The sequence below is a fragment of the Lissotriton helveticus genome, chromosome 4_1, assembly GCF_964261635.1.
Source record: "Lissotriton helveticus chromosome 4_1, aLisHel1.1, whole genome shotgun sequence".
In the NCBI taxonomy this organism is placed as follows: Eukaryota; Metazoa; Chordata; class Amphibia; order Caudata; family Salamandridae; genus Lissotriton; species Lissotriton helveticus.
Window position 1 is genome coordinate 585,637,235 of NC_136063.1, and position 21,315 is coordinate 585,658,549.

Below are 21,315 nucleotides of genomic sequence, written 5' to 3' on the forward strand. Positions count from 1 at the left end.
GTGCATGAGGGATCACGAATGGCATCTTCACTCGGAGGTGGTGCAAGGTCTCTTTCGGCAGTGGGGAGAGCCTTGGTTAGATCTATTCGCCACCGAAGAGAACGCGACATGTCAGCAATTCTGCTTGTTGGAATTTCCAACGCGGCACTTGCTGGGCGACGCTTTTCGCCGTGAGTGGAGTTGCGGTCTGTTGTACGCCTTTCCGCCTATACCACTACTGCCCAGAGTGCTGAAGAAGATCAGTCGAGACCGGGCCCAAGTCGTTCTTGTGGCTCCGGATTGGGCATGAAGAGTCTGGTATCCCGGGCTGCTCAAAATGGCCTCCAATCAGACTGCCTCTTCGGGAGGATCTTCTGTCGCAGCAGAAGGGGACGGTCCTCCACTTGAACCTGTCCAGCCTCCACCTCCTTGCGTGGAGATTGAGCTGTGGCAGTTGCCGTCTTTTGACCTGCGATGTAATCTTGCCAGCCAGGCCTCCCTCCACTAAAACGGTATACGCCTGCCGGTGGAACAAGTTTGTCACATTGTCCACAGCAAAGGCTGTGGATACCTTTCTGCCCCTCTTTCTGAAGTCTCTTGTTCCTTCTTTCTTTAGCTCAACAGGGTTCTGCTCTGGACACTATCAAAGGCTGTCTTTCGGCCATCTCTGCCTTCCTTCGGCTTCCAGATCAGTCTTCTCTTTTCAAGTCCCCGGTTGTTAATCTATCCTTCTATTCCCTTCATTATGCCTCAGTGGGACTTGAATCTAGTCTTAACTTTTTTTTTTTTTTTAATTGTTTTTATTGTTGCTTAAACAGGTCATGTATACTTCAGTTACTTTTCGACCGTGTGGCTTCAACATTCAGCCGCAAACAGTCAATTATGCAAATTTTCAAATTAACATTTTTCATTTTTATAACTACAAACCAAAGGGTCACAACACTTTACTATTGGCAATACGTTGATTATGACATTTGCGCGAGTATGAGTTTCCAAAGCATTGTGCAATTTTTGTCTCAACTATGGAGTTATCAACATATACATTCATGAGGCTCCTGCCTCCCGCCGTCCCACATGTCCCCCCCCACCCCTCACTCCTCCCTCTTATTCTAGTCCCTCATCCTCCTCTTCACTATCCATGTCTTCATCTTCAGGTAGTGGCTCACAGATCTCCCCCCTATATACATTCCATGGAGACCATATCTTATTCCATTTACGTGGGTTATTCCTCTGTTGATAAACTGCTCTTTCAGTCATCATTAACATATCCATGTTTCTACACCATTGGGTCAGGGTCGGGGTGTTGCTCGCCCCCCAGTTCATTGCTATGTCACGTTTAGCCAGCATCATACCAATTATCACCCATCTCCTCCCATGCGGTGTCAGGTCCGTCGGGTCCCACACATTCAGTAGGCAAACCCGGGGTGCAGGTGTGAACGTGTTTTGCAAGGTCTGGCCCACCGTGCGTGACACACGCCTCCAATAGTCCTGAATATAGGGACAGGACCACAACGTGTGGAACAGCGTACCTTCCTCCCCACAGTTCCTCAGACAGTATGGGTGCTCGGCCCTCTGGATTCTGTGTAGTGTTGTGCGGGTATAGTAGACCCTGTGTAGTATTTTATACTGCACTAATCTAAAACGTGTGGATATACCCGCCTCCCTGGGTGAAGCCAAGGCTGCATTCCAGTTTGCCTCATCCATTTCCCCGATCTCGTCTTCCCAGCGTTCTTTCAATCTTACCAGTGGGTCCGGTAGGTTATTTAACAGTTTACGGTAGGTGAGGGAGGTAGCACTCGCTTCCATGTAGTCTGTAAGCAACCGGTCCTCTAACGGAGCCGATTCTGGGATCGTTGTGCCTGGTTCTAGTACCGATAGGAGTGCATGTCTGATTTGTACATATCTATACGTTTCAGTTGTTCCCATTTCGTACTGTTCCCTCAGGGCCTCAAATGTGATCACCCCATCTCTCGTCCACAGATCTCCTACCGTAGAGATCCCAATGTCGTCCCACCGGTCAAACCCCTTACTGCGTCGTAGAGTGCCTAGGGCCTTGGTATCCCATAATGGTGTGAGCTTGGTAATTACTCCCTCCCATGCTAGTCGCCTCTGGGCTTTATGCCATATAGAGACCGTATGTTTGGTCGGGCCTCTCAATTTTGTTAACAGACCTTTATTATAAAGCGGTGCTAGCAGGGTGTTTATGCCTAGTTGCCTCCTATCAGCTAGGTATGCGGGGTCATCTTGTGCTATGTGTATCCAGTGGTTAATCACCTTAAGGTGTGCTGCCCAATAATACAATTCAAGGTGTGGGAGTGCTATAGTCTTAACTTTTTTAATGTGCGCTTCCTTTGAGCCGCTTCACAACTGTCCTTTAAGGCTTCTGACGCTTAAAACTGATTTCCTGGTAGCCATTACATCTGCCAGGTGGGTGAGTGAACTCCAGGCCCTTTCCTCCAAGCCTCCTTTCCTGTCTGACCATCCAGACAAGGTGGTTTCGATGGAGTCGTCTATCCTTCCTGCCCTAGGTTGTCACTGCCTTTCACATCGGGCAGACCATCACTTTGCCCACCTTCTTTCCGCCGCCTTCATCTTTCGAAAGAGGAGGAGAGGCTATACCGTCTGGACCCAAAACGCGCAGTTTTCTTTTACCTGGATCACACAAAACAGTACCGGGTGGATGACCAGCTCTTTGTTGGCTACGTGGGTGCCAAAAAAGGTCTGGTCGTACACAAGCGGACTATCTCCAGATGGGTCATTTTGTGTATCAAAGCCTGTTATTCTCTGGCAAAGAAGGAGCCACCAGTGGGGCTGCGCACCCATTCCACCAGGGCGACGGCAGCAACTACTGCCTTGGGACGTGGAGTTCCTCTGTCAGGCAGCTACGTGGGCTTTGTTGCACACCTTTACCAAACACTTCTGCCTTAACAATCAAGTCCGGAGAGATAGCTTCTTTGGTCGTTCTGTTATCCAGGACTCCAGGACTCCAGGACTGGGGTTGGTATTGCTGGGTATCTATTCTAAGGTAAGGAATCTAAAACTAACGTGTTTCTTTCAGATGAACAAGTTACTTACCTTCGGTAACAATATTTCTGTAAGAAACATTAATTAGTTATAGATTCCTTACCGCCCCACCCATCCTCCCTGCTCTGCGAACTTATTTCAAGGGTTAAGGATGTCCTTTTCAGGGCTCTAGTTTTGTGCACCAGTGATCAGTGTCTTGCACGGCTCTGCGTTTTTGGTGCAGAAAATCGTGTACAGAACTGACGTCAGCGCGCGAGTGCGGCATCTAAATAGCTACCGCAACGTCATCCCGGCAACCACGACTCCAACGACTGACGCGGAGCTGACCGATGCCACCTTCCGACGTGCAGAGGTACTGCTGATGAAAAAACTTTGCGGATCCTTTCTGCGCATAGGGGTAATTCTAAGGTAATGAATCTATAACTAACTAATGTTTCTTACAGATATATCGCTACCGAAGGTAAGTAACTTGTTCATTATGCCTTCGCTTTTCCTCTCTACCCTGAATACTTAACTGCCTTAGATTCCAGTAAGGTACTCCTTCACTGAATGCCATCTCATGTTGCTCTGCTTTGCTGACTTTCTTCAAGTGCTGGATTGCATCTCTTTTGCTTGCAGTTATTGCTGCTCATCTGGGTCTTGTTACTTTTGCCTATTGTGATCCTCTGTGAGGATTTTACACCTTTTCCTGATTTTTGCTCCAGGTTTGGTTTGGAAGTGCCCAGTCTAATCTCTATCCAAAGGTGTCACAGTTTTCCTATAGGGATTTAGTCCCCCACTCCCTGCCCCTTCGTGAAAAGTTGTAGGGAAACAGATGTCGCAATTTGTACATCACCTCTTGCTGCCTTTGAAAGCGTTGACGTATGCTGTTATTGTCCTTGGCGATCTGACCTAGATTTTATATGCTGACCCAAGGGTCTTTATTTGTGGTGCTTGGTATTCCTGATTTTATGCATAACAGTTGTTCTGATAGGGACTTTTTGCTGCAGATTCCTCACCTTGTGAATTTTTCCCATGCACCAAACTAGATCCTGAAATTTTAATAGCAATTTCCTTGGGTGTTGACAGGTGCCGTCGTGTGGCTCAGCATTGGGTATGTCTCGCCCCGGATATGACATCAAGACCCTTAAATCCGTGCCACCTCCGCATGCTGACATCAGTTCCTTTCTTTCCACGCCTACACGGATCACAGCTTGATTTCTGTTATATCTGACAGAAAATGTTTTCCCACTAAATTGCTTGAGTGTGCAGACCGTTTAATCCCCTAAAACCACACGTTTACACTATTCTGTGACTGCACCCAACAAATAATGGTAACTGACACCCATGACCCCTGCTTATGGTGCCTTTGCTTCAAACACAACTCAGCCTTGTGTCTGTGCTGCCCGCGAAGGTGAACAAGAACGCCATCTGACAGCGAGAGAAACCTCACAGTCACCGAACTGCACCATTTCAAAAAGCTTTCATGGTCAAAGGCCCGGCCATCCTGGTCGACATCAAGAGCACGGCAAAGCTACTGAGGCTGTTCCCATAGCGGATCTTCATCGAGGTCATGGGCTCAGGTAATTCTAAAGTCACACAATAAACATTTAAAACATTTTAACATTTGTTTTGCCACTCAGAGTTACGCATCATTCCTGGCACCTCTAGGCCATGTAGTTGTTCTCACCCCATGTAGATCCAATTTAGATACTAATCTTGCTTTGGCATTTTCCTGAATAGACCGTGTCGCTACAAAAGCTTCAGCGGCTACAGGTGGCCATGACTAAGAAATCTTTGGTGCCATACTGGATCCCTCTGGAGCACCTTCAGGCCCCAATATCTGTGGGGGTCTCCAGTATTTTTACTGTTTGCGAGTCATTCCTCGGCACAGACTGTGCCCCTTGATTCCCCACGGAGACCAATCCCTTCCTCTAGATCAATGCTGCCAGCTTCAGCCTCGGCGCCACCCATAATTCAAACGTTGGCACCATGCTCAACGCCACCGTAAACAACCTGAACCTCATTCTCACTCTTAATGACGATGAAAACAATATGATGAAAATGCTAACTTATTTATTGGCCTCCATAATGCCAGTGGTATGGGCACTTCACCAGGCATAGGCCTCTCCTCAGTTAAGCCTATGTACACTAAGGAGTCTGCTTCTTTTGAAAGTCATTCAACGAACGGCTGAGGTGCCGGACCTTTCCGTATCCATTCAAGCAGTTAAAACAAATGTGTTGACAGAAGTTCCCATCCTATGTAAAGTCCACATTTGTAAAGCGCACAATCACCCGTAAGGGTCTCTAGGCGCTGGGGGCCGTCGGGAAGATTAAGCGAGCTATTGCCCAGAGTCACATGGTGCTGGGCTAACCTGCCGCCGGAGCCGGGGATCGAACCGTGGTCCCCAGATTCCAGTGTCAGTCGCCCTGGCCGCGGCGCCACACCTCTATGTCTGTCCAGCTATACCAGAGGACCTCTGTCCAACCTTACAGAAGCTCATGTTGATGGACAGGATGCTGCGAAATACTCAATCATATCTCTTCTGGACACTACCTACTGCTTGGATAGGGTTGTGGGTACTAGCTTGTTGCTTAGGCACTACACCTGGATTCTCTCCATGGTCTTCTTATCTGACGTACAACAGTCCCTCATGGACATGCCCTTTGACAGCTCTAAGCTTTTTGCAGTGTCGAGGGACTCAGCCCTTGAATGATTCAGAGACAGAAAGGCCACTGCCCGCTTTATGAGCTTAGCTTCGCCACTTCAGCAGCTGACACAAGAGCAGTGCCCTTTTCGAGGCTTCGGGAAGGGCTATCCGAATAGGCAGAAACAATATGCATCTCAGCAGCAACAGGCCTCCCAGTCCTTTCAAGGTCGAGGAGCAGACTGACCGTGTCCAGGCCCCTAGGAGCAATGAGCTGCCCAAACACCAGTTTCTTTCCCTGCAGCTGCCATCTAAAAACCTCTTTATTCTGCCAATTATGCATCACTAAAAGAGGTGTGGCGCAGCGGCCAGGGTGATTGACGCTGGACACTGAGGATCACGGTTCTATCCCCGGCTCCGGCGGCAGGGCTCTGCCCACCACCATGTTACTCTGGGCAATAGCTCGCTTAATCTTCCCGACGGCCCCCAGCGCCTTGACACCTTCGGGTAATTGTTCGCACTTTACAAATACTGGACATTTACATTTACATCACTAGGTGGCAGGGTATTGATGTCAGGCACGCACCCACGGTTACATTAGAAGTCCATCTGTGTGCATCTCATCCAACCTTTGGTGCTCTAAAAAAAAAGATGGTCACCACACACAGCCTTCAATAACCAATAATAGCTGTTATTGAAAATACCTTTGAGAACACTGTAATTAATAGTGTGCAACAAAATTGTCCAACCTTATGACTTTTTAATTATGTGCTTTAAGTCTTTAGCCAACACTTGTTTATTTGTACTGGCATTATATGCCTTCGACTTCATCACGGCTTAAGGCACACAGAACACAACTAATTTTAAGTTATCTTATCAAACCCAATACATACATTCCAAAATATTCATTATGATAACCTTCACCAAATTCTCCACATGCTAATTTACCAAACAATCCTCCCTGGTGGGAACCCAATAGTACACTTGTGGAAAATGAATCTCAATAAAATATTTCCGCTTGATAAATCAAAACAATTAAACCATAATCCAGTATCCACAAATTACATAAAAGGGTTCATTCAATAATACACCCATTTCTGACATATTCCAAATTGCCTCTACATCACCAAGTGAAATAAAATCCAAGAATCACCCCTCTCCCCAACACACACGGCCTTGCCAATTGGTATGTGCTAGAAGGGTAGTAAAGGAAGTGTAAAATGTGAAAAAAATAAAGGAAATCCACTCACCACGTCAGTCATATAGCCGAAGAAATATTTGTCTTGATAAGTATATGTGCAAATGCAAGATCATTTTAATTTGTGCTACAAACAAAAAAACAATAATCGCAAATACACCTTATTTGGTCAAAATGTTGCATCACCTGTAGGGTGCAACATGCCTTACGCCTACTCAAAAAACTGTAACCTCCAAATCAGTAACAATGTACACTGAGTGCACACACTGTTTTAAACAAGTCCTACCGATTGGTGTTATCCCATAATCAGTTCAACACAATACAGAAATGAACAGCGGACCAGACCCTCACTTCATTTGTAATTCGAGATTGCAGAACGCATATTTTCCCATCCCTGTTCTGCAGCCCTACAGACGTTACCTGCAGTTTCAGGTAAGCAAGGAGCACTTTCAGTTCACTGTGCTCCCCTCCGGCCTATTTAATGCACCTTGCAACTTCACAAAGGTGATGGTGGTGGCCCCAGCCCAACTGCAGAGCCTGGGAATACCAGTCTTCCCATACCTCGATGACCAACTGTTGAAGTCGGGCTCACCTCAGGCAGTCGTCAACCACCTCTAAACAGCAAACCTTCTAAAATCTTTAGTGTTCATTATCAATGTGCCGAAGTTACACTTGACTACTTTGAAAACTTTCACCTGAGCAATTTTGGATGGATATGATACAGTTTTGGGTCTTTCCCCCAGAATGCAGAGACCAGGATTCCCGGGCAGAGATCTCAATGTATTAGCTTTGGTCCTGGATCTCAGTACGGATAACTCTGAGGCTCTTGTCGTTTTTTGCTCCTGCATCCTGCTAGGGAAACACATCGGGTGGCAAATGGGGGCTCTGCAATGAGACATCAAATCCCTGTGTGTGCAGCCTCTAGGAAATCTGTTAGATTGTATCGAGTTTTCAGAGGAGTCCGCAGTCATGGCTGCGCGACTGCGATTGGGTCAGTGGCAGAGCCCTCTCCCTACATGCCGGACAAACTCAGCCGCTTGCCCCTAGCCGATCCTGAATGGCAGCTGTACCTGCAGGTGGCACAGAGCGTCTCCCAGCAAAGGAGAGCACTCGGGTTAGATCTTTACGCCACCACTAAGAATGCGCAATGTCAGCACTTTTGTGCACTGGAGTTTCTGAAGCAGCTCTGAGACTTTCCATCTAGACTGAAGCTCTGTATTCCTGTATGCCTTCCCACCACTCACTGTTGTGAGTTGAGTTCTGAAGCATATCAGGAACAACCTGATTCAAGTCATCCTAGGGGCACCTGATTGGGCTAAGAGTGTTGTACCCAAACTCCTGGGCATGAGCACCTGTGTGTCGCTCCAGCTGGTGCTTTCGAAGGATCTTCTGTTGAAGCGACAGGGTACTCTGGATTGTATCGAGTTTTCAATTTGCATCTCCATGCTTTGAGAATGAGCAGTGACATTTGACCTACTTCATCCTGCCACTTGAGATCGGTGAAGTAATCTTGACTGCAAGGTGTTCCTCCATAAAATCGGTACATGCCAGTCATTGGGACACATTTGTGGATTGGTGCAGCCCAAATTGACCCCTAATAGGCAAAGTAGTCAGAAGTGTTGTTGTTTGTCCTGTCTCTAGCCCAGCGAACACTTGCTTTGGGCACTCCTAAGGGCTACTAATTCTCTCTTTCAGATTTTCTGCCGATTTAGCCTTCTTTATTCAAATCCTCTGTTGTGATGAAAGTTTGAAAAGGTTTGTAACACTTATTTCCACCAAATCCCTTTGGGATGCCTCAATGAAACTTGATCGGAGTCATCACTTTTTTGATGTGCACCCTTCTTGAATCCCTGCACAGTTGTCCCTTGAGACGTCCGATGCAGAAGACTGTCTTTCTCATTGCCATAACATCAGCTAGACATGTGAGCAAACTGCAGGCCTCTTCTGTTATTCCTCCTTATACTACTTTCTTCCCACAGCAGTTGGTGATGTGGTCCCACAGGCTTCCCTTTTGTGAAAGTAGTTACATCTTTTCATGTTCATGTCGGGTAGACTATCACCCTTCCAGAATTCATGCACCACTGTACCCCGCTGAAGAGAAGAGACTCCATAATTTGGACCCTATGAGGGCTCTGAGTTTTCATGATGATCATACCAGGGAACATTGTGTGGGCGATAAACTCTTTGTAGAGTTTTCCAGAGCATAGGAGGCAAAGCAGTGGAAAAGCAGAATACCTCTCAGTGGATTTTTTTTTACTGCATTAGGATCTTCTGTGCGTTGGTGAAGAAGCAGCTTCTGGAAGGCCTATGGGCACATTTCACGAGAGCTACAACTGCAATCACTGCATTAGCACATGGAGTGCCTGCCCTGGACATTTGTCAGATGGCTATGTGGGGGTCGGCACATACAATTCTGAAAGCAATACTGCCTCGATAGTCAGGTCTATTGAGAGGAGCATTTTGCCCACTTGGTTCTGCAGGACTTTTTGTCTGAGCCAGTTCACATACCTGCCACATTTGGGAGGTAACACTATGGTATCGATTCACAAGGTGAGAAATCTGCAGTTAGAAATATCGATCAGAAGAACAAGTTACTTACTTTCGGTAGTGATTTTTTTGGTAGATACTCGAACTGTAGATTCCTTGCCGACTCTCCTACCTACTCTATTCTGTGAACTGGACTTTTTTTCCATTTTAAAAGGTCCCAAGTCTAGAGATCGGCACACTGGTCATGCCAATCTGCTGTTGGGCTCTGTGTCTGTCGGTTTGGACAGCCTAGAAAGCAACTAACATATGTGTACAGTGGTAGTGCTTTATTGTGGCTTCGCTCATCACTTCCGGAGTGGAACAATGTTGGCGAGGAGAAACACAATGCCTCCCACCGGCGTGCAGAGGAACTTCTTCAATGTTTCTGAATCCAGTCTGATGCCTGGGGAATATTTACGAGGTGAGGAATCTGTTGTTAGATAAAATACCCACCAGAAAGATCCTTATCAAAGGTAAATAACTTGTTCTTTACTTGATTTTACGTTGTTACAAACTGTACATTTGCTGCATCATTGGTTTCATATAGTCTCTGCACAGCTCTGCTTGATTGTGAGTGGGCTGATGTGGCCTTCATTGGTTTGTGGAATAGGAGGAACCTACTTGGGGTTCAGCCTACGTAGAATAAGACCCAGACATGTAAATCATGCTAGATGAGAATTGTCGAACATCAACAAATGTGTAATTTGTTAGCCTGCCTTATGGTGTAATGCATAATCTGCTTTTCTACATAGGATCCTGTTGCATGGAGTGATGTCACCAGCTTTGAAATATCAGATGCTGCAATTTCTCCGACTCAGCACACACCTATAAAGCTAATTCAGATTCAACATGGTGAGGAGGCTATAGAGTGCCAAATTAATGGCAACCTCGTAGCAGAGGTTAAAAACTGTTCAAGCAGAGAAGAGAGTGAGATCATTCCTTCCACATCCCCCATCATGGCCAAGTTCAGCACACCACCTACGATTTTAAGGAAAAAAAGAAAAATGCGACCTGGACGTTCCCCTGTTAGTGAATTGAATGATGGCTCATTCAGTGATACTGGCAATATTGCACTAAAAAACACTCCAGTGAAAGCACTACCATTTTCCCCATCACAGGTAAGATGTGCATGTGCCATACATTAATTTAAGGCTAAGAAAGTGGTAAAAAGAAGTTTGTTTTTATTGTTTTGTAATAATATGTAATTCAGATGAGATTGTAATGGACAAATCCCAGATATTTATGAAATGTATTCCTTCTTTACCACCTCTTGGTGTGACCTGAAGCTCATAAACTGGTAAACTTAAAAGTGGTCTGCAACTGGTAACATTGCATGCCTACAGTCATGCCAACTCCCAACATGTAAGGTTTGCGTTTACACCCTTTTCAGATTTATAATAAACAGTATGTACTGGAACCTGCTTTTTGTACCTGCACTTGAGCATTTATAAATTGCATGATTGGATATCATCCCTTTTTACTGTAGATGTGGTATTATGCCTTTCATTATTACTTAACATATAACAACTCCTGTCATTTTTAATGGATGAGTTGTTATATGTCACTCCAGGCAGATTTGAGAAATATCTGCTCTCTGTAGTTAGTGGTAGATAATCTAGAGCCGCAAATATGAGGTTTCTGTCTGGGGGCTTGAAAGGAGGATGTTCTGTCATATGTTCCTGCCAGATATAGCCTGTATAGTGTCAGGAAGGGTGCTGGTTCACAAGCAGGACCTCAGAAGAGTTGACCAAGTAGTTAAGACTGCTGCCTCTTATAATCTAGTTATTTTTATGGTGATAGTTTTTTCCAAAGTCAGTAAGACTCGCACCAAATTATCTACACCTCACCGAAATGACAAGCAGTTCAAATTGAAAGGGTTTAAGACATTTCCCTACCTGCTTTGTACCAGACTCATGGAGACTCTCCTAAACTAAATTTGATTCCCATTCTTTGCCATAAAACTCCAATCTCAAATCCTCTCTTCAGTTTCAGTATTCATTACCATCCCTGCACTGATGTCTAATTCTCCAGGTCACTGGGTGACTTGTTTAGTCCTGTTCTGTCCTTGATACTGCAGTAAAGGACTTTTTTCTCTAGGTACTTTATTACCTAACTGAACCCATTCACAGTAGGAATTGATTTAAGTGTTCTATTGTTTATTTCATGATTTCTTTCACGTTTTAGCTTTTAAACTCCAACTTCGATGTAAACTTGGAAGTCCCTGGTAGTGTGTCCATGTGATGCTTGAGCCTCATTTTCTCATTCTTGCAAAGACTGGATATTTTAACGTGAAGAACTGTGTAATAGGTCTTATGATAAGTGGTCTACACGATTTTGTTATTTTGCTTACCAACAAGTGCTTGACTTTGAGTGCTGGGAGCACACCCAAGCAGCGTCCCGTTTCAAATGGGTGAGCCATATTTCTACACGGAGGCATTTAACCGGGACTACAGCGACTCCCTTTCTCTTCTTAACCGGGACCCACATCTCGCCGCACCCGCTCCGCGGGTGCCGCTTCGCTGGGGAGAGACGCAGGGGGCATTTCAGCTGGACACAAAGCCTTGTGCGGTAAGAGGTGCGAGGCGCCAGCGGGGCTGCGAGCGTGCAGGGACTCCAGGAACCAGGAGTCCCTGCGAGACCAATCACCAGCTAACGGTCCGCTCTCCCTGCTGGCCCGCCCCCCGCCCTGCTGAGGCTTAAAATCAACGTCCCAATCTGTTCCCCTGTGAGCCATATTTCTACACGGAGGCATTTAACCGGGACTACAGCGACTCCCTTTCTCTTCTTAACCGGGACCCACATCTCGCCGCACCCGCTCCGCGGGTGCCGCTTCGCTGGGGAGAGACGCAGGGGGCATTTCAGCTGGACACAAAGCCTTGTGCGGTAAGAGGTGCGAGGCGCCAGCGGGGCTGCGAGCGTGCAGGGACTCCAGGAACCAGGAGTCCCTGCGAGACCAATCACCAGCTAACGGTCCGCTCTCCCTGCTGGCCCGCCCCCCGCCCTACACGCCCCTTTTTAACTTAGTAAACCTCCCGCAGCGCGGGACGCAGCCCGGGCGAAGACAGGGCAAAGACTGGGCCGTTTGAGGCCGTTCGAGGACTAAGAGGACTGGGCTGGGCCACGTTCCTTGGCTGGTGCATTATACAGTTCTTATTGGTGGTATTTTTTAAATATTTAATTATTTATTGTGCTTTTATTAATCTGTATAATGTGCTCACGAGGTAGTCGGAGCAAAACTCCCATGGCCGCGAGTAACTCTAATCGGACACTGGATGATTTTCTAGTTAAAACTAATTTAGCCATTGATGAGGAAATTAACAAAATGCAGCACAGGGTCTCACTGGATCTTGAAGCTGCACGAAGGCTATCTGAGCATCTAGCTAGTACTAGAAAATCTTCCATGGGGAATATTGCTTTAGCACGTACCCCCGAGCATATAGCAGGTCCAAGGCCTTTGTTGATCACGGCTGCTATCCATCAAGCCCCTTCCCCTACTCCCCTAATACCCCCTTCGATCCCCTTACCCATTCCATTGGAACCAACTAAGGATTCTGTCCTACTATCTGGCATGTCAGGCACCCTGTATCCCCCTAAAATTAATCAACCTATGAATTTAGGTAGGACTAGGAAAGCTGCAATTTACAAAAAGAAATGTATAGCCAGGGCCGTACATGCACGTAAAAAAGCGAAAATTGCCAGATCACAGTTTTTCAATAGTAGAAGGGCACTGGGATCTTTGGGGTTAAAGGATTACAGTATGAAAACTAACCCAGGTATTCTGGGTGGAATAGCCGCTCCGAATTTAAACACTTCAGCGGATGCTAGCATCCTGGTTGCCTCTCCTGAGTCGATTGGAGCGAACGACCAAGTGGGGCAGTTGTGTGGATCAACAAATGATAGAGGGGGAGACGAAGAATTCCTCAAAACGGTCTGGGTTACGTTAAAACAACTACTTACTCCTTTGGAATTGAGGCTTTCTCGTATAGAGAATAACCTCTTAGAAATGGATAGAACCATAGTTACTCTGGCCAGTTTGAGCCTAAAAGAAATGGAAGCTAAATATCCACGTGAAAGGGAACCATCCCCTCAGCCAAATGAACTAGCACCCTTACCACTACCCGTACAGATACCCCAAAACTTTGCTATCCCCTTGCCAACAGTCAAACCAATACCGAAGCCACGTACTACTGTTATAAATCAGACTGCATTAACTCCTAGTTCTGCTGCACCAAAATTATGTCCTTTGCCTAATCCAGCACATAGGCAGAATCCAAACCCACGAGCTGCCTCACAACACCCTATAAAGCAAACCCATAACTCTCAGCGGCCATCTAATCGTCCCAACTTTCGTGGAGGTTTTATTGACCTTCCACCAGAAGTTGGACCTTATGTCATCATATTAGCCGGTGTCCCCGAGTTGGGCCAGCATTCCCAGGAGAATCACCACTCCCTGAAAAATAAAGTCACTCACTGGCTTAATTCCAACACACAGCTTCCTGTCCAACAAAGAAGCAGTGTGTTAATGGTTCGAAGAGTGCCTTGGATTGGACCTACCCCCAAGTCCATGCCAGGTGATTGTATTGTGGTTAGTTTTGCTGATCCTCATACAGCACAGTACTTATGTGCACGTCCATCGTATGAAGCTAATCTCACAATAGTCCTGAGACCCCTTAGCTTTTTTTATCCTCCAAGAAACCATCTAGCTAAGGAAGGTCCATGGACTATTGTCCAGAACACCAGACGGATAACAAACAGGCCTGAGGGGTATAGCCAGCATATCTGGTGGCAAGGGGCACCTAATACCAACATGTTTAGCTGCCCGCAGGAGGTGGCGGGGTGGTTCCCAAATAACATTCCCTTAAGAAACCGCTTTGACCCACTTGTGGGCATGGATGAGCAAGACTGACCACTACAAATTTCCCCTGTTAATGACCTGACAGAAGGAGAGTCCAGCCAGAGGGAGAAGGGAAAAAGTCGTAACGATAACTTATGGGGAAATGTTCCCATGAGTGACGATCGTGCTTCTAACCCCCAAGCCCCGAAGGCTGGTACCAATACTGAAAGTGCCACAAGCCTAACTATCCTAGGGCAAAGTTCAGAGGTAATATTTGAGTCAGCTATAAAGAACCAAAGTGAAACAAGGGTGTGTTTAATCTCTTGGAATATTGCGGGGCTTGCTCCTAGATTGGAGGATGAGGCATGGTTAGATTTTGTGGGTGTTTGTGATATTTTGTGCCTCCAGGAAACTTGGAGCCGTTCCACTCAGAACATTGAGGGCTTTTGTGCTATCAATACCCTAGCGGTACCTTCACAAGCGGGTAGGGCCAAAGGTGGTCTAATGACAGCAATTTCGTTAAAACTTTGTAAACCTGTAATTACTAAGATAACTGATACACCATGGTTTCAAGTGATGATGTTGCTGAATTTGTTTCCTGAACCACTGCTATTAATTAATTGGTATTATAACATCTTTGACAATAATGAGACAGCTGTTATGTTGAAGTTAGAGGAGGTCATAGCCAGGGCACGCCACGACCAACCCCTACTCTTTGTCATCTGGGTGGGTGATTTTATTTGTACATTATGCACCCATGGGGACTCAAAGGTGTGTGGTTTGAGAAATTCTTATGACTTTCCTTTGACTCACTTCAAACATACACCACAGGGGGACGCTTTAAACAATATCATTATTTTAAATGATTTATCTATAGTAGAACCCTGGGTTGGTCCAGATTTGGCTTCGATACCAACTTTTCAGGGAAGTAGAGGTACAACGAGCTTCATCGATTTTGCAATTATTTCCAGTGGGTATACTCATTATGTTGACAAACTGGAGGTAGTTGCTAATGCTGCCAGTGACCACAATCCTTTGACTCTATCCCTCTTTTGTCCTGTTAAACCCAAACACTCTGTCTGGGAACAATCTATAAAGTATAACAGAAATCAAGGTATCACTCTTAAGTGGGGCAAAATAGACGCAGCAGGTCTAGAGGACGAAATAATGAATAGATATAGCACAGAATATGAAACATGTCTATCATCAATAGCTAACCCTGAAAAGGTTATAGAGAATTTTGAGTTATTATGTGGGCATGTATCTGAACGGCTCATAAAACCAATTGGAAAAAATAAAAGGCCAGGGCCCAGATGGTTTGATGCTGCATGTTCGGCAACACATAGATCCCTGAAGGTGGCATTAAAACAAAAACCTAGGGACATAGGTTCTGTTAAGGCATCTAGAGTGGCTTATAAAGAAGCCATTAGAAAAAGGAAGCTGGATTTAAAAAATCAAGCTTGGGAAGACCTAGAAAAGGCCTCAGAATTGAAGGATAGTAGGCTTTTCTGGGATGTAATTAATCGCCCCCTTTTTATAAGTAATGGCAAGGATAATATCACGATGCAGATTGCATGTGAAACATGGGAGTTACATTTTGGGGATGTTTTTAATCCACATGGAATTTTATCTAATGATCCTTTAATAGGAGACCGTAGGGATTTGGTGGTCCCGCAATCCTCTCTGTCCCTGAGCTTATCACTCAACCTGCAAGAAGTGGAAGATGCTTTGTTGAAAGGCATATCATTAAAAGCTCCTGGTCCTGATTTAGTCCCATTGGACTTTTTTAAGTACAATATTAAGATTTGGGCTCCACTTTTGTTAAATGTATTTAGAGCAGTTATTATCAGCCGTATTCCAACTTCATGGAAGGAGGCAGTAGTGGTGCCGATTTTCAAGAAAGGCAACAGATCTGATCCCCGATGCTATCGTCCAATCTCCCTAATTGATGCATCATGCAAGATATTGGGTAGGGTCATTTTAGCCAGACTAGAAACATGGGCAGACTCGGTGGGCCTTATCGTAGATTCCCAATATGGGTTCCGAAAAGGGAAAGGCACCGTCGAACAGTGCCTGAAACTGGCTTTGATTATAGGGAAATACATGAAGGCAATGAACTCTTCCATCCACCTTGCCTTCATGGACCTCTCTAGTGCATTCGACACTGTGTGTCGAAGCAAGCTGTGGGTAATGATGGATGCTATGGGTTTCGAGGAACCATTGATCCACTTGCTACGTAGACTCCATGAAGCAACCACAGTAGCCATAAGGTTTGGCCCAGGCGGAGAGAAAACCAAATCCATCCCCTCGACTGAGGGTGTCCGTCAAGGATGTATTTTAGCCCCCTTTTTGTTTCTAGTTTATACTAATGGGTTGGAAAAATATCTGTTGGACCACTGCCATGATTTCCCGAAGGTTAATGGTAGGAGCATACCGATGCTTTCTTATGCCGACGATACGGTATTAATGACACTCACAGGAAATAGCATGCAGCAATGTCTTGATGCTTTTCATAGCTTTATGTTGGACTTAGACCTGAAGGTAAACTTTTCTAAATCCTTTGTCATGGTCTGTGGCCCAAAGGGCACAAAAACCAGAAAGTTTGTAGTAGATAGTGCCATTATTGAAAAGGTGGAAAATTTTAATTATTTGGGAAACCTTTTCAATAACAAATTAAGTTGGGCCCCTTTAATGAAGACCCGAGTACAGAGCGCTAGTCGCTCTATTGAAGGTCTGTTTCGTTTCTGTGGGAAGCTGGGTCAAAAACCCGTTGATCATTTAAAATCTTTGTATAATGCGAAATGTGTGTCGGTAGCTACCTATGGGGCAGGGGTTTGGGGAACTGAAAGCCCTGACATAATACAAACCACTGAGAACAAATTTTTGAAGCGTCTATTGGCTATCCCATTAAGCTCTTCAAATAGATTTGCCCATGAGGAGATAGGTCTGAGTTATGTGAGTGACATTATACACCTTTCCCCCCTATTATTATGGGGCAAAATATGGCTATCGGAGGATCTACAATTATCTAGAGACATCCTTCGGGATTGTTTAAAATTGTCAAACACGAATAAGATCCCGTGGCTATCCTATGTTAATACAACACTCCACAAAATAGGCCTTGGTGACATTTTTGATAACCCTGAAAATATTCGGGGAGATATTAAATCTGTTATCAAATTAAGTTATTGGAAATCCTCACTTGTGCATTCTTTGTTTAGGCCTCACGCTCTTAAGGTTAATTTTCAGCATCAGTTTTATTTAACCTTTACAAATCATGTGCAATGGCGATTCTATTTGACAAAGGTTTAGGTTACACATTTTGCATTTTCTTTTTGCGTTTCCAAAACAGGGGAGTTGGTGTGAGAGACTGCCCCCCTGTCCTTGTAACAATAGGGTTAGCCAAAGTACTATGCATCTTGTTCTCTTTTGCCCCTTATATAAGGATCCGAGAATCAGGTTTATTAAGCCGATCCTTAAGGAAAAGCAACCATGCCATTATAAAGAGGGTTATGACCATTTGTTAACCTTGTCCACATCTGATGTTTGCTGTGCAATGCTAAATTTTATACGTGTGTCACTTATGATTAGAAAACGGTATGGTTAACTTTGGCTCTATGAATTTGTTTTGTAGCCCATCCATATTGTTATTTATGATCTTTTCTGCCATTGATTTTCTCATAGGCATCAGGAACTTATGATTAACTTAGCCTAAATGGATTGAAAAGCCATGGGCTACAATTTTGATTTTGATTATATAACCAAATGTTTTTTAGTTAAATAAGTGTTATAGGTCAAAATTGTTTTCAAATGATTTTCAAACTGTTTTAAATGTATTGTTTTGACTTTTATGATTCTTTGCTGGAATCGAATAAAGTTTTTGAATCGAATCGAGTAATCGGGTAGCTACCGCCTGAGTGACCAGGCCATGACACTAACAATGATTGGTAGTGGCTGATGTTAGGCTTATGGTACTGGCATTTTTTCTTGCTGTCCAGTGTGGAGACTTCCTTCTGTCTCACCCTGGCAAATACATGTTATGACTGGACCCTCGGAATCCCACAGATTGTGTGCAGTGTGCATGAGAGTACTTGGGTACATGACAGTGTGACCTGTGGCTTAGGTCGCCAATTGATGTAGGTAGCCCCCAAGTCCCTAGGGTACTCCATAGGGGTTTAGTGGCTGTCAGTGCTGCTCTCACCACTTCCCCCTGCGTATCCCTCTAGCACCTCTCTCCTGATTTCCCCTTCCCTGTAGACGTGTTTTTTTTTTTGGAAAAGGAATAAATATGTATTTGTTGGGCTCTTAACTCATGGTTTGTGAGTAGGATCAGTAAGGACCTTCTGTGCTCACTGCATCTTGACCAAGCCAATTCCACCTAGTCAGCTCGTGGTCTGACAAGATCAATATCGAAAAATGAATGTGACCAAAAGCAAGGTCAGTTGCTGCACACATTACACAAAGCGACAGTCTACGTACTTATCCTCTGCAACCTTTGTCCTGAGAGGGAAATCTCAACTAACTAACCAAAGGGAGTCTGGAAGATAATACACCTCTGACAGTGACAGTACCCTTATGGCTAGTTGCCATGGAGCTGTGGCACACCTGATGTAAAGATACTCTTGGTTCCTTTTCCCCTGACAGTTTTGGAACTGAGTGGATGTTAGGATGCAGCCCAACTGCTATTGCACGGTATAAAAGCTGAGCTCTTTTATTTATCCAGGGTTCACCTTTTGCTTTCAGTTTTACTCTTGTTTGTATGAGAAGGTTTAGACCAGAGGCAGAGACGCGCCTGAGGAAGTTTTCCTTGGGAGTTAAGTTGTCAGCATTATAGCTTCCTTCTTTGTTTTGGGAAAATAATGTAGTGAGCCCAAATTATGAAGCTGTAGAACTTATCATCTACCATGTGGCTTTATTGGTCTAAGTTCATAGGAAGTTTCTTTGAATGAGTAGGGGGCGCTAGAGGGCGCACAAGCGGAATGGCTGCTTAGTCTCGCAGCTCCCGCTCCTTGGGACATTATCCTGCTGATATCCTTTGCCACAGGGTCCATATCGGCTTAAATACCTGGCGATTCGCAGCAGGGCACCTGTCCCTACCCTCGGTCCAAGTTTGGTGACGCTGGGAGACTCGGAGCCGGAGCGGTGCCTCATCGAAATATCGCCGACAACTGCCTTTGGTGCGGAGGAGTGCATGCGACCGGCTGTGCAGGACTACGCCAGGCCGGGGAGGTCCACGAGGGGCTAGGCCTTCCCCGTCGGCGGCTGGCGGACCCCTGGACAGATCATCGCCGGCGGACCTGCGGCGGAGGTGAGAGGCGACCTGCCCGGTGGTGCGGAGACCCCCCCCACTGTCCTCGCTGTCCCCGTCAGTGGGACTGCTGCTGCCTCCGGTGTGGCGGGCTGCCAAGGGGCGAACGTCGCGCAGCCTGCCTAATCCCGAGAGGCGCTGGGCCCGCTTGGTGAGGGGCGGTGCAGGCCAGTGTACTACCCGGCGGGGGAGCTGACTATCAGGCCTGGACCCTCGAGACTGCTGCCGATCCTGCATCGGGCATTAGCCGGCCCTGGCCACTTACTCTGCGCCTGACCTTAGGACACTGCCCCTCGCTACAGAGCAGTTGCACCTTCCATGTGGAGAGGGCTGGGACCCTCCTGGCCCCCCATCCACTCACCTGGTAGTACTCCGCTGCTTCCTGGCTGTGCTGTGCGGGGCGGAATTGCTGCGAGTACCCCAGGTCGACCGCCACACCTGCATGGCACACCCCCGCTGAGACTCGGCCGCCCTGCCTCTCACACTTGTCTGGGCCGGCCGCGCCGCCACCCTCCACAGAAGTGATTACAGGCTGAGCCCCGCCACCACCGCTACTGGGGCTTCGCCGCCCCCCTCCCGGCCGCCGGGCTGCGCGGAGCCTGCACGGACCCACCAGGACCCCCGTGCCTTCACCGCCTGGATCCTTGCTGTACTCTTGCGACGCTGCCCTGCCTTGTCATCACTGGTGATAGCGCCCTAGATCGACGGCCCGTAGTGCTACTGCGCTTCGCGCTCCTAGGGTGTCGTGCCCCGGCGCCACCATGGTGCGCCCAGAGAACCGCCAGACCAAGCTCAGCTTCGATGCCGCGAGGAAAGGCGCGAAGTCGACGCAGCTGGACCCGGACCCTAGCACGTCGTCCCCGAAAGCCACCGTTTCCTCAGCTAAGGACGCCGACCTGTCCAGCCTGATACAAGAGATGCGACAGGGCTTCGCCACTGTTGTAGAGAAAGTTGATGGTGTCACCGCACGGCTGGACGCACTGGTACACAAGGTGGATCGTCATGAGGAACGCATCACGGCTGCGGAGCAACGCATCTCTGACACCTCGGACGTGGCCGCGTCTCACACCACTCAATTGTCCAGGATGGACAACCTCCTCCGGATCATAGCGGCGAAAAATGAGGATTTGGAAGCCCGTAGTCGCCGAAACAACATACGGATCACCAATGTGCCGGAATCCACAGATACGGGCAGAATGGAACTATACGTTGAGGCACTGCTCAAGGGATCCATCGGCGAGGATGCTTTTTCACCTCAGTTCATCGTTGAGAGAGCGCACCGCTCCTTGGCGCCTATGCCCAAGCCTGGCCTGCCACCGCGCCCCATCATTGCTCGGCTGCTGAATTACCGCGACCGGGACACTGCACTCCGAGCGGCCCGGACTCAAAGATTGCTGCAATATAATGGGGTCACCTTCTCCATCTACCCAGACTTCACGCCAATGGTGCAGGAGGAGCGGCGCAAGTTCCTACCGGTGAAGAAAAAGCTACGTGAGGCTTAGATCGATTATGCGCTTTTATACCCAGCGAAGCTATGCATCACCCATCAGGCCAAGCAACGGTTCTTCACCAATCCACAGAAAGCAGAAGACTTTCTCAAATCGCTCCGGAGAGCGCGCAGGGAAGACCGGGATGCGGAGGAGGATCGCGACAGTGCAGACTTGTCCCCGGCTCCACACGAAGACTGACTGCGGATATCCGCTACATTGCGCACTCTGCCTGCGGCTGCTTGTGGTTTTCCCGAACATTGATGCACCGACACGAGACACCGAATGGACAGTGACCCTGCATGGACTCTTCATCCCTGTGGTAACGTAAA

General features: G+C 46.8%; 1 protein-coding gene across 7 annotated transcripts in view; it reads left to right on the forward strand.

Moving 5' to 3' along the window:
* Window positions 1–21,315, forward strand: part of MYBL1 (MYB proto-oncogene like 1) — a 673,529-nt gene that overhangs the window by 356,215 nt on the left and 295,999 nt on the right. For all 7 annotated transcript variants that reach the window (XM_078687219.1, XM_078687216.1, XM_078687217.1 and 4 more), the window contains one exon: window positions 10,107–10,472. In XM_078687219.1, the coding sequence (XP_078543345.1) occupies window positions 10,107–10,472 (366 nt within the window). The remainder of the gene's footprint in view (window positions 1–10,106; window positions 10,473–21,315) is intronic.